This window comes from Bubalus kerabau, chromosome 22, assembly GCF_029407905.1.
Source record: "Bubalus kerabau isolate K-KA32 ecotype Philippines breed swamp buffalo chromosome 22, PCC_UOA_SB_1v2, whole genome shotgun sequence".
Taxonomy (NCBI): domain Eukaryota; kingdom Metazoa; phylum Chordata; class Mammalia; order Artiodactyla; family Bovidae; genus Bubalus; species Bubalus kerabau.
In genome coordinates, this window is record NC_073645.1 from 26,779,307 (window position 1) to 26,803,068 (window position 23,762).

General features: G+C 52.5%; 1 protein-coding gene and 1 long non-coding RNA gene across 4 annotated transcripts in view; one reads left to right on the plus strand and one right to left on the minus strand.

Moving 5' to 3' along the window:
* Positions 1–23,762, minus strand: part of SH3PXD2A (SH3 and PX domains 2A) — a 248,259-nt gene that overhangs the window by 67,597 nt on the left and 156,900 nt on the right. For all 3 annotated transcript variants that reach the window (XM_055560250.1, XM_055560251.1, XM_055560252.1), the window contains one exon: positions 19,303–19,331. In XM_055560250.1, coding sequence (XP_055416225.1) covers positions 19,303–19,331 — 29 coding nt within the window. The remainder of the gene's footprint in view (positions 1–19,302; positions 19,332–23,762) is intronic.
* LOC129636676 (uncharacterized) lies at positions 11,436–13,038 on the plus strand. The gene is made up of 3 exons (XR_008707072.1): positions 11,436–11,561; positions 12,296–12,486; positions 12,913–13,038. It is a non-coding gene; the product is annotated as an uncharacterized LOC129636676 (long non-coding RNA).

The window sequence follows — 23,762 nt, forward strand, 5'->3', positions numbered from 1 at the left end:
CCTGAGCTCATGCCCACCCCCTCCCCCCTCAATAAGCAGGCCTTTCCTCTTTCCAAAGGAAAATGGGAAGCGGACCAGAAACGAGCCTGTCTTTAAAAAAAAAAAAAAAAGTCTTTTAAAAACGTGATTTATTTCCCAGTCCCCGAGATCCACAGAATTAATTCAGTTCCGCGGCTCCCACCCCTCTTTGCAGTGCCTTCTCTCCAGCCCACCAGAGCAAGCCCTCTCCCAGGGTGGGAAGGATGCTCCCACCTCCCACCTCATTACAATGAACAGAGGAGGAGAGGCCCCTGGCTCACAAACCCTGGCCCCCCAGCCAGGAGGCAGACATGGCTGCAGGCTCAAGGCTGGGAAAATGGCAAGATGAAGGGTCGGGGTGAAGGAGCAAGAGGCAGGCGCAGCCAAATGAGCAGCTGTGAGTGACACAGACCAACTGCTTCCTGTCCTCCCTGCTGTCTCTACGCCCCCATCTCTGGTGACAGAACCAAGGGCCCTAAGAGCAGAGTCATAGGGCCTGGTGGAAAGCACGGGGCATGTAACCGGGAATCTGCACAGCTGGTTTTGCTGGCTGTGTGACCTTGGGCAAGTGGCCTGACTTCTCTGGGCCAATCCGTAAAATCAGGCATTTGGGGCCCACCGATCTCCAAGACACTGGTTTCGTGTTCTAAGCTCTTCCAGTAGAAACCCACTAGTCTCCGTAACACAAGTGCACCACAGCTGAAACAAATCTTTCCAGAGAACCAGACTGCTTTTCCTGGGAAAACCACTTGAACACATGCTCAGTATATGAAACTCAAATGAAGTAGGCCAACAGTTCAGGGGGCACGTAAGACAAAGAGGAATTGGAGCAAGAATTTTTTAAAAATCTTGGTTCTTGCGCTTTCTCTGCCACTTTAGTTCACTGATTCTGGGCATTTAGCAAATCTCCAAGCCCCCTTTCCTTCTGTGAAATGATGATAAAAATATCTACTTCGTCTTTTTCTTTCCAGGGTTGCTTTAAGAGCAAAGCAGCCTAGTGCCTGTGAAAGGTTTCGGAGCAGGAGGAATTAGGCCTCTGGATACAGAAGGGGAGTGGGTGTCAGGGTCCCTCCTGAGGTCACCCCACAGGAGGTGGGGTCCCTGCCACAGCCACTCCTCCTGGCTCTCTGGCAGCAAGAATCCAGGCCCAGAGGAAATCAGGTGTCAGCAAGTCCTGACATTTAGGAGCCGAACCTGACTCGGGTCAAGTCCAGGTGGTTATGAGAAGTCAAAGAACAACACCACAGGGGCGCCCGACTTTACGGATGTTCCCCTCGAACACATGTACGCCCACGGACTACATTATGAACACCTGGGTAGACTTCAGTTAGGAGAGGGACTCCTATTGGTTTGTAATAAGGTTTCTTTTAATGTTGAGTAACTCCAGAGCAGTGAGATTTGGGTTCAGTTTAACCAAACCTAGTCTCCAACCATGCTTCCAGGAATTCTCCCCTGGTGTAGAGCAAGTTCCACCCATCCAAACTAATAAATCCAGAGTGGGCTGTGAGCCCAGGTGGGAGAGACAGAAGAACAGCACAAACTCCTTGGAGAATGAAAGCAAATCACAGGCTCAGGGGGACCAGGGCAGGGTCACCCGCCTTATCGGCTTACACGGCCCCCGCCCTGGGCTCCTGGGCCGGGAGGAGGAGCTGGACCCCTGCCAGGAGTGAGCACTCCACTGTCTTCTCTGCGTCTTTCCACTCTTCAGTATCTCAGCGTACTTGAACACTCAAGACCTCTCTCTTCGGGAACTTGATTGTTCGTACGGCACTGCAACCCTGAACGGATTTCTAAATATCTGTGGTATTCAAGTCTTTTCTCTGCTTTTGTACAAGGGAACTATACACACAGGGCTAGATTTCTAAAGTTTCCTACGGGCGCCACGTGCTTCTTTTCCCTTTTTGACTAGGCCACCAGGGAACTCAGCCACTGCTTTCAGGCCATCAACTAATTGTCCTTAGTTGCTCAGTCACCTCTGACTCTTTGTGACCCTTAGGACTGTAGCCCGCCAGGCTCCTCTGTCCATGGGATTTCCCAGGCAAGAATACTGGAGCGGGTTGCCATTTCCTCCTCCAGGGGATCTTCCTGACCCAGGGATTGAACCCGGGCCCCCTGTATCTCCTGTACTGCAGGCAGACTCTTTACTCTCTGAGCCATACTAGCCCTGTAATTTAATCGTAGAAGGAGAAGGAACTACTTTTTCACTAGGAGATCATATATCCCTGTTGCGGGCAGTGTCTTGTCGTAGGCATGAAGTAACTCAAACCTTTACCAGAGCCCTCCAGGGCTAACAGGCCTTCACAAAGAAGTAGCAGCTTGACCTACACGATATATGGGGACTGAAATAGGTCACCATGCTCAGAGCAGCGGAAACAGGCACGACAGTGTAAGTGGCATGAATGGCATCCGGAAAAAGCATGGCATGAATTAAGATGGCCAAGACAGAGAACAAGTAATAGCTCAAACATGACTTCCAGTCCAAAGTCACAAAGGTACAGGTTGGGGATGGTTTGTGTAAGGTGTGTGAGCTGCTGCCCGCAGGGGGTCCCTTTCTGCAGCTTGCTCCAGGGTGAGCGGCAGCCTCCAGCTCGTCCTCAGTGCTTAACAGTATGAACAGATCATAGCCCTGGACTGGAGGGGCACCGGTGCTGGTACAGTGACAGCCCAGCCCCTTGGCCCTGCCTCTGACGCCCGCAGCCTCTGACGCCCGCAGCCTCTGACGCCCGCAGCCTCTGACGCCCGCAGCCTCGAGGCCCGGCTGGCTTCAGGGCGGCGTGACATGCGGCCCGCCCTGGGCTTGGTTTAACACTCTTCTGTCCTCAGTTTGAGATGTTTAATAATTTATGAACAAGAAGCCCCATAAATTTTGTAGGTGGTCCTGCCCAAGGTCTGAGGGTTCTGAGCCAAAGAATTCTGAACTAAACAAACAAGGCTGGAAGGAGCATGTAGGGACTCAGGACCAGAGAGAAGAGTGCGTAAAATCACACAGCAAGTGAGTGGCAGGGCTGAGGCTAGATCAAACATACTACTTCCCACTTCTTTAACATGCAAGACCGTTTGATGGGCACTATCTAGTTTAATCCGATGACAGTCTGTACTTCACAGACACAGAAAGTGAGGCTCAAGAAAGTTAAGGTTTTCCCCAAGGCCCCACAGCAAGGAAGTGATGGATCAGACTGGAGCCCAGGCAAGCTGGTGGGAATGGGGAACAAAGGGTTATAAAAACGGGGGACCTCATTCTCTGGTTCCCCCACCACCACCACCGTGGCCAATGGCCAAGGGAGGCTCGCTTATTTTTGTTGGGCTTCCCTTGGTAAACACAGCCATATTCCTCTCATTTTGCTCTCAGTAGGAAGGGGCCTGCCTCCTTCCCTGGGACCCGCCTTTCCCAGAATCCAGAGTCCATGTGGGGGCAGCCCAGCCTGGGGCAGGAATGCACCACTAAACCGCTGGCCACAGAGCCAGGCGGTCAGAGAACAGTCTCCCAGCTCAGGTGGGGAATGGGGTGGGGTGGGGGGAGGGCGGTGCTGGAGCCATTCCAGAGGCCCTTGGGGACTAAGTCCAAGGACACCCACACAGAGGCTAAGGTTGGGTCCAGCAGAGAGAGCCCAGCTCAGTGGGTGTGGGCAGAGAGGCCAAGGCAGCTGCCCAGGGGGGCTGCCAGGCAGCCCTGACTCCTCCTTCCACCGTGCTCTGAAGACCCTCAGCTTTCTGGTTCAAGATAGGTGTTGCGGTCATCAGCTGCGCTGTGGGCAGACAGAGGGGTGCTGTGTGGGGAGGTCTCCTACAGCTGCTGCCTGACCCCATGGCCACCCCTTGGGGTGATGGCCTCCCCCTCAGCTTTCTGGCCCTCACCTCTCCCCACGCCAAGGCACTAGTGTGCATGGAAGACACAAACTCAACACTGTTCAGAGTTCCCGGATCCCAGCCACGCCCTCTCTCCCTGGGGTGGCCTGCCTTGGTGGTCTTCTCCCACTTACTAGGATATCCCCTCTCCAATTCTCCCACCCACCAGCTCCCCCGGCCAAAGCCGGTGAGAATGAGGCAGTAGCAACAGCAGAAACAGAGGCCCAGAGATGAAGTGAGCGGCTGCTGGGTCTCCAGGCCCCTGCCCCGCAGTCCAGCCCCTCCCCTGGCTCCATCTCCACAAGAGCCTGGAGAGGTAGCATAGACAGCAATGGACCCAGGACTGACAACACCATCCCAGGGCCACACAAAAAATGCAATGCCTTCTTTTCTCCAGACTGGACTTCTGCCATCAGATTATCAATGAATCCACTGCCAACTGTCTAATGAGCATTTGCCACAGCTGGAGGCTCCCAGCTACGACACATTGACTCTCCAGCCTCAGGAATGGGGCACAGATATTTACAATCAAATACACTCTTCCAGGTGTTCCTGACCGCTTCAGGAGTCATGGAGATTTGGGGGAGCCTGTTTGGCTCCCTCAGCCACCTGCCTGGCACGATTGAGGCTGCCACTCAAGTGAATCATTATTGTCCCAGGCTGCCCGGACCTGACCATTGAACAGGCTAGAGCCAGACACCGCAGGCAGGGCCCCGGGAGGGGATTCTTGGGGGTGGGGGGAGGGGGATGATGCAGCGGGGCTGAGACCTGGAGGCCTTGCATCTGCTGGACCCCACCTCTGGAGCAGGGCTCACAGTGACATCTGGCTGGACACTGTCAGGGGAATGTCTGGATAGCGCTGTGGTCCTATCAAGCATCGGAAGAGCAGGTGCTTCTTCAAAATTTGTTACGAGTCTCTCCAACCAGATCTGAAGTTCCTTCAGGGTCTTAACCCTCTCAGCCTCCTCACGGCACACTGAACACAGCAGGCGGTACATAGCAAGTCCCCAGTGGCTGATGGAAGGACGTCTACTCAGTGCACTCAGTCCCCAAGGTTTCGTGGGGAAAGTGAGGTCTGGCTGACCTCACTGCTCCAGGGCCTTTTTGATCCCCAGGGCCCTGCACTCCCTCTAGCCTAGGTTTTGGCTGGGGTGGCCCGAGACACATACAGGCATCCTCAGGCTGGGAAAGACCCCGAGCCTAGTTGGTGCCGCACAAGGTAACTCACGGGCAGGCCCCCAAGCCCGGCAGAACAGGCAGAACATCCCTGGAAGCTGCAGGCTTCCAGCATCTGCTGTAAAGCCCTTCAAAGAGATTTAAAAAAATTGTCCATGAGCAATATGGTCTATGGCAAGATGGATGTTGCAGGAAATGGGAGTCTGAGCAAAAACAACTGGCTTATCTATGATGTCTGGTGGGAGCAGGGCTCAGCAGAGCTCGCCACAGCCTCCCAGGGTGTGTGCCTGCAGCCTTAGGCCTCTCCTCACCCCCATCCCGCTCCTGCTCTGCGTGGGTCTGGACCAACCCCTTGAGCTTTCAGATGCCACGTAAACAGAGAAGGCTATGTGTGTGCACACGAATGCATGCATGCTTTCTCTTTCTCACACACACACACACACACACGCACACACACATAGTTTGGGAAATCCCCACATCTGGCTCTCACGTGACTGAGCTATGCCCAGGAGGCCGCAGCTGGGAGGGTCAGGAGTGTGCAAGCTCTCTGGGGGAGCATGAAGTTAACTCTTTGGCATCACAGCTCTGGGACTCCGAGGGAAAGCCAGGGAGGAGACCAGTGCTCAGAGAGCCCTGGCATGGCTCACTACGCAAGTGTGGGAAGGTGGGGCCACTTCTCAGGGTCCCCCTGGTCTTCACCTGTGACTGGAAAGGGCTGCTCTTTCTTTGTCCCTTTCAATCCTGGTCAACCATCAGCTGCGAGGGAGACCCAGTAGATGAAGATTCCCTCCCCACCAGAGACCCGTCTGTCAGTCAGGGATTTAATGAGCCCTTCCTAGTGCTGGGCCCCTGGCTGGGTGGGTTGTGGCCCTGGAATCGTATGGAAATGGGGCACGTAGCCCCCAGGAGACTACTGGAAGCCACAGTCCTCCTAATAATAAGGAACAGGTCAGAGGGGGCCTTTGGTCTTTGGGGCACGTTCTCTCCAACTTAGGCACATGTATTATTTTATAAATCAGAACTTTTAAAGCTTCAACAACTTTAGTGAATGAGTGACCAGCTGCAGTGGTATCTCTGAAATAGCACCACCCAGAAGGTATCGGGGGACATGGAGGACGCACCCCAGTCCAGTGGCGAGGACGTGGCACGCTCTCACAGCCAATGCTGAGCCTGCCCAGATGCCTCTGCAGGCTGCTCTCCCTCTCCTCCGGGCTGACTCATTGAAAACCTCAGGGAACCAGGGGTGGAAGGCCTCACTCAGCACCCCACCCCCAAGCAGATCTATGCCTCCCTGGGGGAGGCTCCCTCCATCACCCCGCCTCCCATCGTAGCACTCGGACATCACACCGTAACTGCTGTTTACTTTCCCATCTCCCAGACCCAACCAGGACCCAGGCCTCAGGATGCCCACCTCAACATCCCTGGGCTTGGACCACAGAGCCTGGCACAGAGGGGATCCTGAGATGTTCACTGGACAAAATTTACATGACAGCCACAGCCAGTGCCAGGGAGTCAGCTCTAGGTCTGGCAGGAACACCTAATCCTAGGGAGTCTAATACCAGCATCCATCGGGAAACTCACTTCTTATCAATCTAGCTAGCCCTTGAGGGTTCCCCCACCCCCACCTCTGGGAGAGCCGCCATGAGTGTCGGGGGAGCCCTGGGCTTAGAGCAGAGAGGGCAACCGAGGTCACTGAAGAAGTTGAGGAAGGGGCCCTCTTACTCAGAACCCTGTGACCAAATGCCAGGGATGAACTGACAGAGGGCTCTCAGAGCCACTGGGCTCCAGGCAGGGATGGTGTGTGGCCAGGCCATGCGGACCAGGAGGCAGGCAAGGAGAAACTGCCTGACCCGGACAGATCCGGGACAAAGGATGTTAAAATCTGCCCTGTTTGCAAGGTCTCCCCAGGGGAGCTGATGCCAACGGAGACAGTCTTAATTTGGCTTCTTGTCACTAGCTGTCATCACAGCTTTGCAAGGACTTCACCCTGCTGCCTGGAACAGTTATGTACCCAACCCTGACACACTGACCCAACATTCAGGGAGCTTAAGGTGGCCCAGGGCCAAGGGGGAGACCCCGGATAACAGGAAAGGCAGACGCCTATGGGGGGCTTTTCCTACACCACTGTATCCACTAGCCAAATGCAACATCAGGAGGAAGCATCTTGAAGAGGATGAGCACGGGGAAGTGAAGGGAATTTTTGACATGGCTCGGTTTTCCTGGTACAAGAATCCAGTTCTAATGCTAACAAAATCCATCTTCTTACCAGCTGCTTGGGTCACATGTGTCGATGACAAGATCCAGGGGGCAAAGCAGAAAGAGTTGGGGAAAAACACTTTTTTTCCTCGCAAAAGTCTAAGTTTCGCTGAAACGCTGGAAAATTTTTCTTTGCCGCCACATTTCAGGACTGACCAATTATAAAAATGTCACGAGCCAACTGAGTTACACACGCCACATTTCTGTTTCTAAACAAAGTAAAGTTCAGATCAGAAAAAGGTGCTAACACAATAAGTAATGCACATTTCCCCCGAATCTTTGTTTTTCCACTGGCTTTGTCGTTACTGGAAATGTTGCCTCTTTTGTCACATGTTTATAAACCAAAAAGCCCAAGCAGGGATTTGCTGGACCACAATGTAGGCGTCTCTTCTCCTGAAGAAGAAGACCTTGTGGAAACAAAGCTGTCCTCATAACTGCCCCCACCCCTCACCCCAGGGACATGGCCAAATGCACCCTCCAGGAGCAGCCCCATTGAGTCACAGTCCACCCTGGGGGTCCAAGCCTTCTGCCCCCTCACTCTCTGCCTACCCTGAATATGGCCATCAACCCATATGGATGACCCATCCCAAATTGAACCCAACCTGGATCTCAGGGTATACCTGGGGAGCCCATCAAAGCTGGCTGGTGTTTCTGGGTGCCATCCCTAGAGCTGCTTGTTTGGTAGATCTGGGTCTGAGGATCTGTGCTTCAACAAGCAGGCTCAGGACTCTCAGCGCACCCCTGGGCCTTAGCACATGCTGTCCCCTTCCAGACCATCTTCCCATCACCCCAGCAGGAGAGATCAGCTGACAGGCCTGAAGTCCAGAAAGAAGCTGAGCAAGCAGGATGGAGGGGATCAAGGCTACCCACCCTCGAGTTGCCTCACTTCCCAGGTGTGAGATATGTACTCCCAGGATTCGGGGAGCCCTCCCCTCCCCCACCCCTGCTCCGTGTGTCCAGGCCAGTAGGGCAGTGGGACCACACTGCCTGTGGCCAGACACACACTTTCTCCATCATCACTGCCACATAGGCTGGCGGTGGAACTGCCAAACCAATCAGCCTCCTTCATTCCCAATTAGTTGGCTTTGAACTCCAGGGGTGACATCAGGCTGGGGACCCAGAGCCACACAAATAAAAATTATTTAAAAACACCAGCCCGGGCGAGATGCGCCAGAAGGCAATGCCTTCACGAGACACGTTCACTCTTGGAACAGGCCGTCGGAGGGTGCCAGGAATGTCTTGGCCGTGTTCTCCAAGCAGCCTGGGCCTTTCTCCCTGAGGATTGATGGCTTGGGCAGAAAAGAAAGCTTTGGAAAAGGCTTGCTGATACACTCTCCCAGGTTTCCTTTCCAGACGCATCTCCTGCCCTCCCCCTCTTCCGAGCCCTTCATGTCTGCCAGGCTAGACAACCTCTTCTTCCCTCAAACTTTCAAACACATCCCAGACCCAGAGTCCTTGCTCAGACCGAGCTCTTCTACCAGGAGTGTCTGGCCCCCTCTCTGCTCATACCCACCCCTTCCATCCTCCAGCAAGCATCTCCAGCCCCTCCCTTCTTGGCTGGTGCCCCCCCCACCCACCTCAGCCCCTTCTGTTTGACTCCCATACATCACAACCCATCCTGGCCCTCATTCATCAATGAATCCCCAGCACATCCTGCTTTCTCAGTTGAGCTGTGACCTCCATGAGGCCAGGAACCAGTAATCACTTAAAAGAAATGAAAGCCTCCAGGGGAGGACTGAAAGCTGCAGTCATCTGCTTTGTCTCTGCCCCTCTCCGTCTGTGGCTGGTAAGCAGGGCCGGCCGGGGTCTGAGGGAGGCTGGCCCTACTCTGCGTCCTGGGGTGGGCTGGGGGTACATTTGTCCCAGGGGAAGACGAGGCACCAGAGGCTTTTACAGACCTGCTTTCTCTGCTTCACCCTGGCCCTCCTCACACCCCTGCCTCATTCCAGGATTTGGTGGGAGTGCCATGAGCAGGAAGCCAGGTTCTGCCTGCCCCTCCCCTTGGGAAGGCAGTGGCCCCTCTCTTAGTCACTTCCTCTGTCAAAGGAGGGCAGACTACCTTTTTATAGTAGTCAGAACCTACAGGCAGGTTTTGCTTTAAGCCAAATACACCATGAAAGTGAAGTCGCTCAGTCGTGTCCGACTCTTTGCGACCCCATGGACTGTAGCCTACCAGTCTCCTCCATCCATGGGATTTTTCAGACAAGAGTGCTGGAGTGGGGTGCCATTTCCTTCTCCTTATTAAAGACCAAATTCATACAAAGAGAAATGAAGTGATACTAGTCACAGCCTGCAAAGGGACCCTTTACCTCAAGAAGAATCTCTTGTGCCCAATGGGTTCCCTCTATAGATACCGCAGTGGGGTTGGGAGCTCTCTTGGGGCAGGCCCTCTCCCAGTCTGTGGAACTCCTGCCAGAGGTCTCCGGAGCCCAGTCCTGCTCTCTCTGGATTCCTCAGGTCTCAGGAAGGAACGGACTTCAGTGGAAAGAGGTTTGAATCGGAAGAACCAGATTTGAATCCTGTCTACTTGGCTAGGTGACCTTGGTGACCTGGACCTACCTCCCCTGGCCTATAAAAGGGGGATAAGACCACCTGCCCAGGTTATCAGGAGGCTGGCTGGCAACCATGAGATGGTGCACACACAGCCTTCCCCCTCTGAAAGGAGTCTCTCCTGCAGGACGTAAATGCCAAAGTCAGTAGTCCCTCCTGTTTAAGAGCTGCTTCTACTCAGAAATGGCTTAACCCTTGGTGTCTCTTGCACCAGACACTTCCCATGTATTAACTCCTATCCAAGCCTCAGACGACCTGTTGAAGTGCTTTCATTATACTCATTTCATAGATGAGCAAACTGAGGCACAGGGAAGTTAGGACTTGCCCAAGACCACGTGGCTGGCAGAGCTGGGACACAAAACTAGGTGTTCCGGCTCCAGAGCCTGTCTTAACTCTACAGAATATTCTGAGACTAGATTCTGTCTCCTATGAGGCCAGGGCCTTGGCTCACAGAATGAAAATTATGCTTCAAGCCAGTCCTTTTTAACTCTCAAATTCCCTTCCTTTCTGAACCTATCAATAATTAAAAGAACAACCATGGCGGCTGCTATCATTGGGAGCATGCTATGCGCCACCCCCTGCTAGTTCAATCCTTACCATTCATAGAGGCAGGCACTATTTTTACCCCCATTTTCTATATGGAGGCATGAGGTCGGAGGTCAAGCAGCTTGCCAGTCACAGAGCCAACACGTGGCAGAGCAGGAGCTCAGACCCCGTCTGACACCAAAACAGAAATTCTGAAGTCCAGGTGACACACTTCTCTGTCATCATACTACAGTAATACTGATCTCATGAACTCCATCCAGTGATGCAACCTGTGTGGTACTAAAATGGAAGCTGGGTGAGCTTGCCAAGGTTCCAAGGAAAAGCATAAAGTAAACAGGATTTCACGAGGAGCATCAACACTGACCTAAAAGAACAAACTTGCAATACACTTGAGCAACCTCATTTGCATTTAAATGAGCAGCAGCTCATCACAGGACTCTGGGGTGGGATGCGGCCTCAGACACAATCCCAGGGCCAGGATGATCCCAGAGGATCCATGGACGCCTGCGCCCCCTGGTGGAACTTCCTAGCCACTGGAACTGGAGCCATGCAACCTACTAGAAGGGTTGGGGCCCCAGTCCATCTTTTCAGGTCTGAAGAGAACGCCCTGCTCTCGGGTGTGGGGGGGGAGGGGGAGGGTGGAGGAGGTTGGGTGATGGGGCTCTCCTGCAGCAGTGCTCACCTGGGGGAGGCCAATCACCGACTGGCCCAGCCTACTGCTGGGCACGGCACAAAGCCCTCTAACTGCATCACACCCTCGAACCTTCTGCACGTTCCTGCAGGTGGCCGCTACTCCATTTTCAAGGGCGTGCCCATCACTCGGGCTAGACTACGATCCCCAGTTATCCAACCACACACTCATGCAGGAATGGCTCAGGAGGTATTATGCAGGGGTGATCAGGTTCAACATTAGCTGGCTTTCACAGATGTTACACTTGATACTCTGAGGGGCCCTGGGTCCCTCAGCTGAAATGCTTTAATGGGCAGAGCTGAGGTGTTACTGCAGAAGAAATTTCACCTGTGGACTGCAACCCCAGCCTGCTCTTGGGTTTCGGACTTGCCTGACTGGCCCACAGTTGCATAAGCCAGTTACTTGCATGAAATGTAATACACAGTGGCTCCTATGGGTCTGGCTTCTCCAGCTGAATCCGGCCAACACAACAGAAGAGGTGAGGGCATGGAGCTCCGGTGGAGATCTCCCCGAGGTCACGGGGCTGCGAATGGGACCCAGGCAATCTGGCATAAGCTACCCCACAGCCCATGCCGTCCTCCACTGCTGTCCTGGCCCCCTCATTGCTGGTCTCCCCTCCTTGACCATCTCTACTCACTGGTCACAAAAAACTGTTCCAAGAGCTAAGGCAGATCATGTCCCCTCTCCTCAGAACTCCTCAGTGGCTCTTCATCTCTCTCACCGTGAAGGCTGAAACCCTTAGAAGGTCTGACGCGGTCTGAGCTGCTGCCCCACTCCCACATCTCTGCTCTCCCCACTAACACCTTGACCTCCCCTCCACTCCCCCCCAGCCACAGGCCTCCTGGCCATGCTTTGAGCAGGCAGACCAGCACGCTCCTACCTCTGGGCCTTTGCACTGGTTGTGCCCTTGGCCTGGATGGCTCTTCCTTGGGTAACCATGCCACTTCCTTGCTTCCCTGTCCAACAGTACATTGTTGTCTGCACAGTTCATCACTAGAGTGGACTGCAAACCCCTTGAGGGCAGAAAGGCACATTCCAGTCACCTCAACACTACCGGCATACAGCTGGTGCTCAATAAGGGCAGCTGCGATAGCTGGTCTCCAAACAAGCTGTGCTGGGTCCTGCTCCCCAACCTGTGTGCAAGTGCTGTGTCTTGACTTGGCAAAGCCCCGGCTCTCTGCCCCTAATCACCAAAACTCCTTCTCTTTCCAGACAACATCCCTGACTTGAGGCCGCAGCAACTCTCCTTCCTGACCTGCAGTGTCATTTACACGCCCAGGCCTTCTTCTTGAATGGTGCTGCCATTCAACCAGCACCAGGGGTTCCTGCTACCTGTGCGGGCCCTGCGCAAGGTCTCTGCTTTCAAGGTGGTGGGACACAGGTAACACAAGAAAACCCACAAGGTAATGAGTGTGGTCAGTGACATGCAGGGAAGAAGCAGGGTGACCTGAGGGGGGCAGCTAGATAGTGGAGGATGGGGCAGCTTCTCTGAGCAGAAATCTTAAGGAGCCAGCCACATGGAAGAACAAGGAACAGCATTAAGGCCAGGGGGAACAGCAAATGCAATTACCATGTGAAGAGAATGAGCCTGCTGTGTTTCACGAATGGAAGGTGACGGGCATGAGAGTGCTGGGATGGGAAAGAGGGGGCAGGGGCGAGGGTAGAGCCCAGGGTGGGATGGTAGGCAGGGGCCAGAGCACACACTGCTGTCTGGGATCAGGGGTTTTTCTGGGTGGGTGGAAAATCCTTGGAATTTAAGCAGAAAGGCACATTCAGTTCAGTTCAGTTGCTCAGTCGTGTCCGACTCTTTGCAACCCCATGAATTGCAGCACGCCAGGCCTCCCTGTCTATCACCAACTCCCGGAGTCTACCCAAACTCATGTCCATCAAGTCAGTGATGCCATCCAGCCATCTCATCCTCTGTTGTCCCCTTCTTCTCCTGCCCCCAATCCCTCCCAGCATCAGAGTCTTTTCCAATGGGTCAACTCTTCGCATGAGGTGGCCAAAGTACTGGAGTTTCAGCTTTAGCATCATTCCTTCCAAAGAATAGCCAGGACTGATCTCCTTTAGAATGGACTGGCTGGATCTCCTTGCAGTCCAAGGGACTCTCAAGAGTCTTCTCCAACACCGCAGTTCAGAAGCATCAATTCTTCGGCGCTCAGCTTTCTTCACAGCCCAACTCTCACATCCATACATGACCACAGGAAAAACCATAGCCTTGACTGGACGGACCTTTGTTGGCAAAGTAATGTCTCTGCTTTTGAATACGCTATCTAGGTTGGTCATAACTTTCCTTCCAAGGAGTAGGCGTCTTTTAATTTCATGTCTGCAATCACCATCTGCAGTGATTTTGGAGCCCAGAAAAATAAAAGTCTGACACTGTTTCCACTGTTTCCCCATCTATTTCCCATGAAGAGATGGGACTGGATGCCATGATCTTTGTTTTCTGAATGTGGAGCTTTAAGCCAACTTTTACACTCTCCTCTTTCACTTTCATCAAGAGGCTTTTTAGTTCCTCTTCACTTTCTGCCATAAGGGTGGTGTCATCTGCATATCTGAGGTTATTGATATTTCTCCCAGCAATCTTGATTCCAGCTTGTGCTTCCTCCAGCCCAGCGTTTCTCATGATGTACTCTCATAGAAGGTAAATAAGCAGGGTGACTATATACAGCCTTGAAGGACTCCTTTTCCTATTTGGAGCCAGTCTGTTGTTCCATGTCCAGTTCTAACTGTTGCTTCCTGACCTGCATACAGATTTCTCAAGAGGCAGGTCAGGTGGTCTGGTATTCCCATCTCTTTCAGAATTTTCCACAGTTTATTGTGATCCACACAGTCAAAGGCTTTGACATAGTCAATAAAGCAGAAATAGATGTTTGTCTGGAACTCTCTTGCTTTTTCCATGATCCAGCGGATGTTGGCAATTTGATCTCTGGTTCCTCTGCCTTTTCTAAAACCAGCTTGAACATCTGGAAGTTCAAGGTTCACGTACTGCTGAAGCCTGGCTTGGAGAATTTTGAGCATTACTTTACTAGCGTGTGAGATGAGTGCAATTGTGCCGTAGTTTGAGCATTTTTTGGTATTGCCTTTCTTTGGGATTGGAATGAAAACTGACCTTTTCCAGTCCTGTGGCCACTGCTGAGTTTTCCAGATTTGCTGGCATATTGAGTGCAGCACTTTTACAGCATCATCTTTCAGGATTTGAAATAGCTCAACTGGAATTCCATCACCTCCACTAGCTTTGTTCGTAGTGATGCTTTCTAAGGCCCACTTGACTTCACATTCCAGGATGTCTGGCTCTAGGTGAGTGATCACACCATCATGATCATCTGGGTCGTGAAGATCTTTTTTGTACAGTTCTTCTGTGTATTCTTGCCACCTCTTCTTAATATCTTCTGCTTCTGTTAGGTCCATACCATTTCTGTCCTTTATTGTGCCCATCTTTGCATGAAATGTTCCCTTGGTATCTTTAATTTTCTTGAAGAGATCTCTAGTCTTTCCCATTCTGTTGTTTTCCTCTATTTCTTTACATTGATCACTGAGGAAGGCTTTCTTATCTCTTCTTGCTATTCTTGGGAACTCTGCATTCAGATGCTTATATCTTTCCTTTTCTCCTTTGCTTTTTGCTTCTCTTCTTTTTACAGTTATTTGTAAAGCCTCCCCAGACAGCCATTTTGCTTTTTTGCATTTCTTTTCCACGGGGATGGTCTTGATCCCTGTCTCCTGTACAATGTCACAAACCTCAGTCCATAGTTCATCAGGCACTCTATCTATCAGATCTAGGCCCTTAAATCTATTTCTCACTTCCACTGTATAATCATAAGGGATTTGATTTAGGTCATACCTGAATGGTCTAGTGGTTTTCCCTACTTTCTTCAATTTAGGTCTGAATTTGGCAATAAGGAGTTCATGATCTGAGCCACACTAAAATGGACTGCAATGGGTGAATTTAACTCAGATGACCATTATATCTACTACTGCGGGCAGGAATCCCTTAGAAGAAATGGAGTAGCCATCATGGTCAACAAGAGTCCGAAATGCAGTGCTTGGATGCAGTCTCAAAAACAACAGAATGATCTCTGCTCGTTTCCAAGGCAAACCGTTCAGTATCACAGTAATCCAAGTCTATGCCCCAACCAGTAACGCTGAAGAAGCTGAAGTTGGACGGTTCTATGAAGACCTACAAGACCTTTTAGAACTAACGCCCCAAAAAGATGTCCTTTTCATTATAGGGGACTGGAGTGCAAAAGTAGGAAGTCAAGAAACACCTGGGGTAACAGGCAAATTTGGCCTTGGAATACGGAATGAAGCAGGGCAAAGACTAATAGAGTTTTGCCAAGAAAGGCACATTATATGTCCCATGTTTGGAGGAGTTCACTGTGTGGCGTGGAGAAAAATGTGGAGAGGCAACAGTGGGAGCAGACAGGCTGAGGGGGAAGCTGAGGTCCTCTGAGGGACGAAGGGGGCTTCTAACAGATGTGATGGTGGAAGTGGGACAAGGGGATGGGTGTGGAGGGCAGGTGGGCAGGTGAGAGGAGGGGAGGAGTCAGGGATGACTTCTTGATGCTGGGCTTGAGCAACAGGGTGGGTGGTGGGAGGAGGAAGATGCGAGAAGGAGCAGGTTCCATGGAGGGAAGGAGCAGAGATAAATTTGAGGCTACACTGTCTTCTGGGTATCAAAGTCTCCAGTCCTGCCTCCTCTGTGAGGCTTCCCTCTGTCTGAGCACTTTCTTCCTGTGCACTCCACCCTCCCCAGGTCTGCGTGGTAGTCCTGGCTCTGTGCTCCACAGGAGATCCCTCCAGGAGATCCTCCAAGGATGAACCGGGGCTTTGGGGACTACAGTGTGACGAGAGATGGCCAGGAAACAAGCGTTTGTGTTCTTTACACAAACATCCCTGACTGGAGTCACCCTGGGAAGCTTCGTGAGCTTCATCACAGAGCAGAGTGAAACTCCAAATATGAACTCAGACCCCCACTTTGCCACAGACTCCAGGCAGCCACCCTTGGAGACGTAGCTTCTCATTTGTGAAATGGGAATCCCATGAGCCACCATGCAACGTGGCTCTGAGTAGGAAACGAAGAAATAGATAATATAAAGTAGCCAGTACATAGTGAAAGTGAAGTTGCTCAGTCGTGTCTGACTCTTTGCGACCCCATGGACTGTAGCCTACCACACTCCTCCATCCATGGGATTTTCCAGGCAAGAGTACTGGAGCAGGGTGCCATTGCCTTTGCCAGAGGATCTTCCTGACCCAGGGATCGAACCTGGGTCTCCCGCATTGTAGGCAGACACTTTACCGTCTGAGCCACCAGGGAAGTCCTCCAGTACACACTAGATGCTCACTAAATAATAACAGTAGCTAGCACTTCAGGAGAACTGTCCAGGGTGCAGGCAGTGTTCCAGGCAGACTTATATATATAGAAGTTTATGTAATTTTCATTATAACCATGAGCTGTGTATTAGTCAGGATTCTCCAGATAAATAAAACAGAATATTGACAGAGAGAGAAAGAAGAGAGGGAGGAATTGGCTCATGTGACTGTGGGGCCTTGATGAGCCCACAGTCTGCTGGGGGTATGCATATAGGCTGGAGACTCAAGGAAGAGCTGCAGTTCAAGTCCAAAGGTGCTGGCAGAATTCCTTCTTGCTTGGGGGAGGTTGGTCTTTCCCTTAAGGCCTTCAACTGATGGATGAGACCAACCCACATTAGGGAGGGTAATCTGCTTTACTCAAGGTCCACTGATTTAAAAGTTAATCTAATTCAAAAAACATCTTCACAGAAACATCCAGAATAATGCTTGACAAAATATCTGGGCACTGCAGCCCAGTCAGGTTGACACAGAAAATTAACTCTACAAGGTGGTAAGAATAGTATCCCTAGTTTACAGAAGGGAAGACAGGCACAGAGAGGGTAGGAGGAACGCCCAAGGTCTGAAGAGCCAGACTCTAAACTCCTGCCGTCTGGCTCCAGAGCTGACTCTTTTAACCATGACAGTAAGTGGCCATTATCATAAGCACAGCAGCATAAATTAAATTTCTCCATCCATCCTTTTCCTGGCCTGAGAGTGGAAGGCAGAGAAACCGGGGAAGCTTTCCCTGGGTGGGGCCCTGCCTTGCTTAGGAAGCAGCACAGACTCTGAGGCTCAGAGATTGAGGGCTGGTAGGTTATCTGGGCCAGTCCACAACTCTACAGAGGAGGAAACTGAGGCTGAGAGTAGAGAAGGGACTCACCAGGGGGTCCCAGGGCTTCAGAAAGTGATGATGATGACAATAAATCATGCTTCTCCAGCAGTTACTGTCTCCTAGGGACTTTTCTGCATTAACTTCTTGAATCTTCTACATGTGAGACAGAGAGCATCTATATCCCTGTTTTTTTAAGGAATGAGGAAACTGAGGCAGAGAGGTCATGAAACTGGTGCCAGAATCTCAGCCCAGGCTCAACCAGTCACTGCATCTCTGAGGTTCGGGGCAAGTTTCTTGGGGAGGAGGGGATGTACCTGTGTGCTAAGTCACTTTGGTCATGTCCAACTCTTTGAGACCCTATGGACCATTAGCCCTCCAGCCTTCTCTGTCCATGGGATTCTCCAGGCATGAATACTGGAATGGGTTGCCATGCCCTCCTCCAGAGGATCTTCCTAACTTAGGTATCGAACCAGCGTCTCTTAAGTCTCCTGCATTGGGAGGTGGGTTCTTCACCACTAGCACTACTCCCAGGCTTGCCCCTCCTTCCCAGTTCCCCCACTTGGGGCTCTGGCTACAAGGGACCGGTGAGAAGACGCTGCAGTTTATGAGGCAGCCTCAGCCTCCTGTTCACGGAGGAAATGCCCCGCAGTACAGCGGTGTGCACACCTGAAACACTCCTGCCCATGTGACAGGCATGTGTGTGCATGTGTCTCATCCCACAGCTGGACACAAGCACACACGCCAACCCACAAATGGATACGTGCCAACACACTGGCACACACACCTAAACAAGTAAACATCCTCAAGAGCACACAACTATGAAATCCCACGTGAACACACACGACCCCCACACATACACATGCCCCCTATACAGGACACATCTTTCCTCATCCCACTTAACATATAAGCAAACACGGATACACACAAACCATAGGAAGCCACACAGAAACACACCATGCAATCACAGCTACCCCGATTCACAGCCCATCTTTCACACACAGGCATGTTCCTCTACTGATCCAGGGGTCAAAGCACCTAGACACAAGTACCTGCCCACAAGGTGAGCCGCTAATGTGAGCCATGGATTCTTCCACACTTCTCCCACCCCAGGGGCCAGAACCGCCCCCCTCGGCTGTCCACCCCCACAACTCACCACCCCCATAAGTAGGAATAACACAGATCGTTCCAATCCCTTCCCTACCCGGCAACTCCCAGTACACACTCATCCCTAAATACAAGGGACCACCCTCCCACAATTCACTGCACCCTGCCCACTTGCAGGTATTGGCCCAGTTCCTCCCCCCACCCCCCTGCGAGAATCCTGACCCCAGAGGGCAGCGCCCAGCACACAGCATCCAAAGACTTGCTCCGCAGCTCCCTGTCTCCACCTTCTTGGCAAACTCGGGGTGAGCCCTGGCACCTGCCGTGCCAATGCCGGGGCAGGTCAGTGCCCTACCACCCGGTCTCCGAGGGCCACCGCGCAGAGCCCCCACGCCCGCAGCGTGGACCAGGCGCTCACAGTCCAGGGAGGAGGGGCAAGGCTGCTCCTCAGGCGTTAGAAACTCACAGTCACTCGGGCACGATCCCCGCCCCACCACACACCCCCCAACGCCCTGCTCCTGGATCTCACCTTCTCACGGGGAAAATCCAGCATGTCTATTAACCCTTCCGTGGCTGCCGCACCGCGGTAAGGACCCAGGGAGAAATCCCAGCAGTGCCCAGCAGTCGGCCCCGCAGCCCCAGGAGGAGGATCCGGCTGCACACGTAGCGCGGATCTAGGGGGCTTAGGCCCCCCACTCTCCATGCACCCACTCCCATCAGCACCGGGGAGAACCCGAGGGACGCGGAGGGAGGAGGGGTTGCGAGTACCAGAGGTCTTAGGGGGCAGGAGCTGGGGATGGGGGCAACAGAAAGGGAGCAGGACCACGGGGCAAGCGGGCGAGGACAAGCCCTCAGAAAGTCCCCCGCAGGGTCAGAGCGGCGCGTGCACGAAGCGGGAGGGAAGGTTGGAGGGAAGAACGACCGGAGGCTCCCTTACCTGATTTCCTCTTGGAACTGCCGTAGTCTCTGAAAAAGAAGCAACAACACAGAGACATGGTTAGGGTCGTGCGGGGGCGCGAGACTGCTGCGCTGCGGCTGCAGGGCACTCGCGGGCCGCTGCTCATGTGATTCCCGCTGCCGGCGAGCCGCGCGCTCCGCAGCCGCACGCACTGCGCGCCGCGCCAGCCCGCGGGGGCCCCGCCTGCTCTGCCACCCCTCCGGCCGCGATCGGCCCGCCCCGCCCCGCCCGGCCGTCCGCACCCCCGCCCGGCCCCGCCCCGCCCGGCCCCGGCTCGGTGGGCCACTCGCGCCCTTTCGCAGGCACCTTCCCCCGAACTCCGATGGGGGAGGACGAGGCAGGTTTCCAAGCAGTTCATTAACAGGGAAACTGAGGCCCCGGGGAGTGGTCGCTAGAACCCAGGCCCTGCAGCGCACCGGGAGCCCGCTCCCCACCCCTGCCAAACTTCCCCTCCCAGTGCTTTGCCCACTCAGCCTTTAAAGTCACGATCGAAATGTTACCTCCTTCACCTGTCTTGCCTGACATCCTCCCCTTGCAGGCCCTGCTGTAATTATAGATTTGTGTGACCCTTTGAAGGAAGTCCGCCCCCACCCTAGACCCATGGGTCCCTGAGGTCACACTGTGCCTTGTTCCCTCCAACTGCGCCCCTTGGCCAGGCAGTGGTGATGGATGAATAGGGACTGTAGGCTTAATGCTGAAATGAAAGGCTCAGGCTGGGAACTGGGGGATTCAATAGGGGGTAGGCAGAGCATACTGCCAGGTATGGTGGCTAAACTTCCAGTGAGCACTGGGTTCAAATCCTGTTGCTAGAAATAACTGCTGGAGGACCAGAAGTATGTAACAGACTGTAGCCTGCCAGGCTCCTCTGTTCATGGAATTTACCAGGCAAGAATACTGGAGCAGGTTGCCATTTCCTACTCCAGCTGATCTTCCTGACCCAGGGATCGAACCTGAGTCTCCTGCATAGGCAGGAGGATTCTTACCACTGTGTAACTTGGGAAGTCTGTTAACAGCTTTACCTGCCCTGGTCTGCTCCAGCCTGGAGCCTGCTCTGCCCCCCAGCAAGGAGTTAACCCAGACTCAGCCACAGGCCCCCTCCCAGTCCTGCCCCCACTGCCTTCCTACCCCTGCTCCTGCCTTTGGCCCCTCCCTGCACCCTTGCAAAAAAGTAAAATGGCTCTCTGAGGAGGCCTTACAAATAGCTGTGAAAAGAAGAGAAAAACAAAGGAGAAAAGGAAAGATATACCCATTTGAATGCAGAGTTCCAAAGAATAGCAAGGAGAGATAAGAAAGCCTTCCTCAGTGTTCAGTGCAAAGAAATAGTGGAAAACAATAGAATGGGAAAGACAAGAAATCTCTTCAAGAAAATTAGAGATACCAAGGGAACTTTTCTTGCAAAGATGGGTACAATAAAGGACAGAAATGGTATGGACCTAACAGAAGCAGAAGATATTAAGAAGAGGTGGCAAGAACACACAGAAGAACTGTACAAAAAAGATCTTCACGACCCAGATGATCATGATGGTGTGATCACTCACCTAGAGCCAGACATCCTGGAATGTGAAGTCAAGTGGGCCTTAGGAAGCATCACTACAAACAAAGCTAGTGGAAATGACGGAATTCCAGTTGAGCTATTTCAAATCCTGAAAGATGATGCTATGAAAGTGCTGCACTTAATATGCCAAATTTGGAAAACTCAGCAGTGGCCACAGGACTGGAAAAGGTCAGTTTTCATTCCAATCCCAAAGAAAGGCAATGCCAAAGAATGTTCAAACTACCGCACAATTGCATTTATCTCACACACTAGTAAGTAATGCTCAAAATTCTCCAAGCCAGGCTTCAGCAATACGTGAACTGTGGACTTCCAGATGCTCAAGCTGGTTTTAGAAAAGGCAGAGGAACCAGAAATCAAATTGGCAACATCCACTGGATCATCAAAAAAGCAAGAGAGTTCCAGAAATACATCTATTTCTGCTTTATTGACTATGCCAAAACCTTTGACTGTGTGGATCACAACAAACTGTGGAAAATTCTTGAAGAGATGGAAATACCAGACCACCTGACCTGCCTCTTGAGAAATCTGTATGCAGGTCAGGAAGTAACAGTTAGAACTGGACGTAGAACAATAGACTGGTTCCAAATAGGAAAAGGAGTATGTCAAGGCTGTATATTGTCACCCTGCTTATTTAATTTATATGCAGAGGACATCATAATAAACGCTGGGCTGGAAGAACCACAAGCTGGAATCAAGATTGCCGGGAGAAATATCAATAATCTCAGATATGCAGATGACACCACCCTTATGGCAGAAAGTGAAGAGGAACTAAAAAGCCTCTTGATGAAAGTGAAAAGGAGAGTGAAAAAGTTGACTTGAAACTCAACATTCAGAAAACTAAGATCATGGCATCTGGTCCCATCACTTCATGGCAAATAGATGGGGAAACAGTGGAAACAGTGGCAGACTTTATTTTTGTGGGGGCTCCAAAATTACTGTAGATGGTGATTGCAGCCATCAAATTAAAAGATGCTTACTCCTTGGAAGGAAAGTTATGACCAACCTAGACAGCATATTAAAAAGCAGAGATATTACTTTGCCAACAAAGGTCCATCTAGTCAAAGCTATGGTTTTTCCAGTAGCCATGTATGGATGTGAGAGTTGGACTATAAAGACAGCTGAGTGCCAAAGAACTGATGCTTTTGAACTGTGGTGTGGGAGAAGACTTTTGAGAGTCCCTTGGACTGCAAGGAGATCCAACCAGTCCATCCTAAGGGTACATGAGTCCTAAGTGTTCATTGGAAGGACCAATGTTGAAGCTGAAACTCCAATACTTTGGCCACCTGATGTGAGGAACTGACTCATTGGAAAAGACCCTGATGCTGGGAAAGATTGAAGGCAGGAGGAGAAGGGGACGACAGAGGCTGAGATGGTTGGATGGCATCACCAACTCAATGGACATGAGTTTGGGTAAACTCCGGGAGTTGATGATGGACAGGGAGGCCTGGCGTGCTGCAGTCCTCGGGGTTGCAAAGAGTCGGACTCGCCCCTGCATGATACTGTGCCGCCAGCATCGTGGTGGGGTCCTTAAGAAGAAGTCCCTTCCTTTGGTTTTAGGGGGTTCTGCAGGGTCCAAGTTCAAAGCCCGATAAACTCCAGAAGTTGGTGATGGACAGGGAGGCCTGGTGTGCTGCAGTCCATGGGGTTGCAAAGAGTCGGACATGACTGAGCGACTGAACTGAACTGAACTGCACCCTTGCATCCACCAGTCCTCAGGGGAGCCTCTAAGACAGGTCTATTAAATGCTCAGGTAGGGCTGGATGGTGATCTATGTGGAGACCAGGGGAAATGATCGTTTCCCTGGGGATCAAAGAAAATGCCAATTGCCCAGCTTCAGTCGAAGCGAACTGGCAGCTAGGTCTGCTGGCTGGAAAGAGGGAGTCTACTGGAAGAAAGGACAGCAGGTTCACTGGGAAGGAGTCACCTTCATGGACTCCCCAAGACTCCAATCCTGGGAGTCTAGGGGGTTACCTGGGCTTTGAGGCCATTTGTTAAGCTTCAGGGTGCTTTGCCTCCACAGCCTAGGATGAGACCCTGTCTCCTAGGCTCGTAGGTTTCCCACAGAGGCCTGTGAATAGGAATGCTGGGGCTGAGGCCCAGGAACCTCCATTTCTGATACCATCCCCTCCCCCCTCCCACCAGCCCTCTTGTTTGAGAACCTCCTCAGTATTCCAAGCCTCTTTCAATCCTCACGTCCACACTAAGGAGGTTCTATCATCCGCACCTTACAGATGAGGTTCAGTGACCGCCCAGGGTCATCCAAGCTGGGGAAGGGCTGTGGTTTATGAGCTCCCCTGCCCCCATGAAATTGCGTCACGGATGGGGGATAACGGGGAACCTGCTGAATCTGTTGCCTTCAAAAGGCAGGTGGGAGAGTTCCCATTTGCCCCGGTCCCCGGCTCATCAGTCCAGGAAGGGCAGAGCCAGGGTCAGCTCCGTAGGGCAGAATGGAGATGGGGAAGACTCTGTGTAGAAGTGCCTGGCTGTGACCACTGAAGCTCTGCCGTAGGGAGAATTCCCAGCGAGGAGGAGGAGAGTGTTATATGGTGGCTACGTCCAGCCCAGCAGACTTGCATCTCCCAAAGAGAGACTTTGTTTCTCAGGCCTTATTGCCTGGTAGGGCCTGAGGAAGGGCAGAGAGTGGAGGGCCAGGATCAGCTCCCCTCCCCTACCCCACCACCTCCCAGCTGGTCCTGCAGGAGAAGCCTCTGGCCCGGGGACCACAGTGGCCCACTGCCCATCCCCTGGCGGCCAGCAGACCAGATGGGGGGCGTGGCTTCCTTGCAGTGATGGCCATTGCATTGTCCCCACTCTGTTTGTGCAGCTGCGCTGCCCATGATTCTCTTTGAGCTTATCAACAGCCCCCAAGGGGAGACAGGCAGGT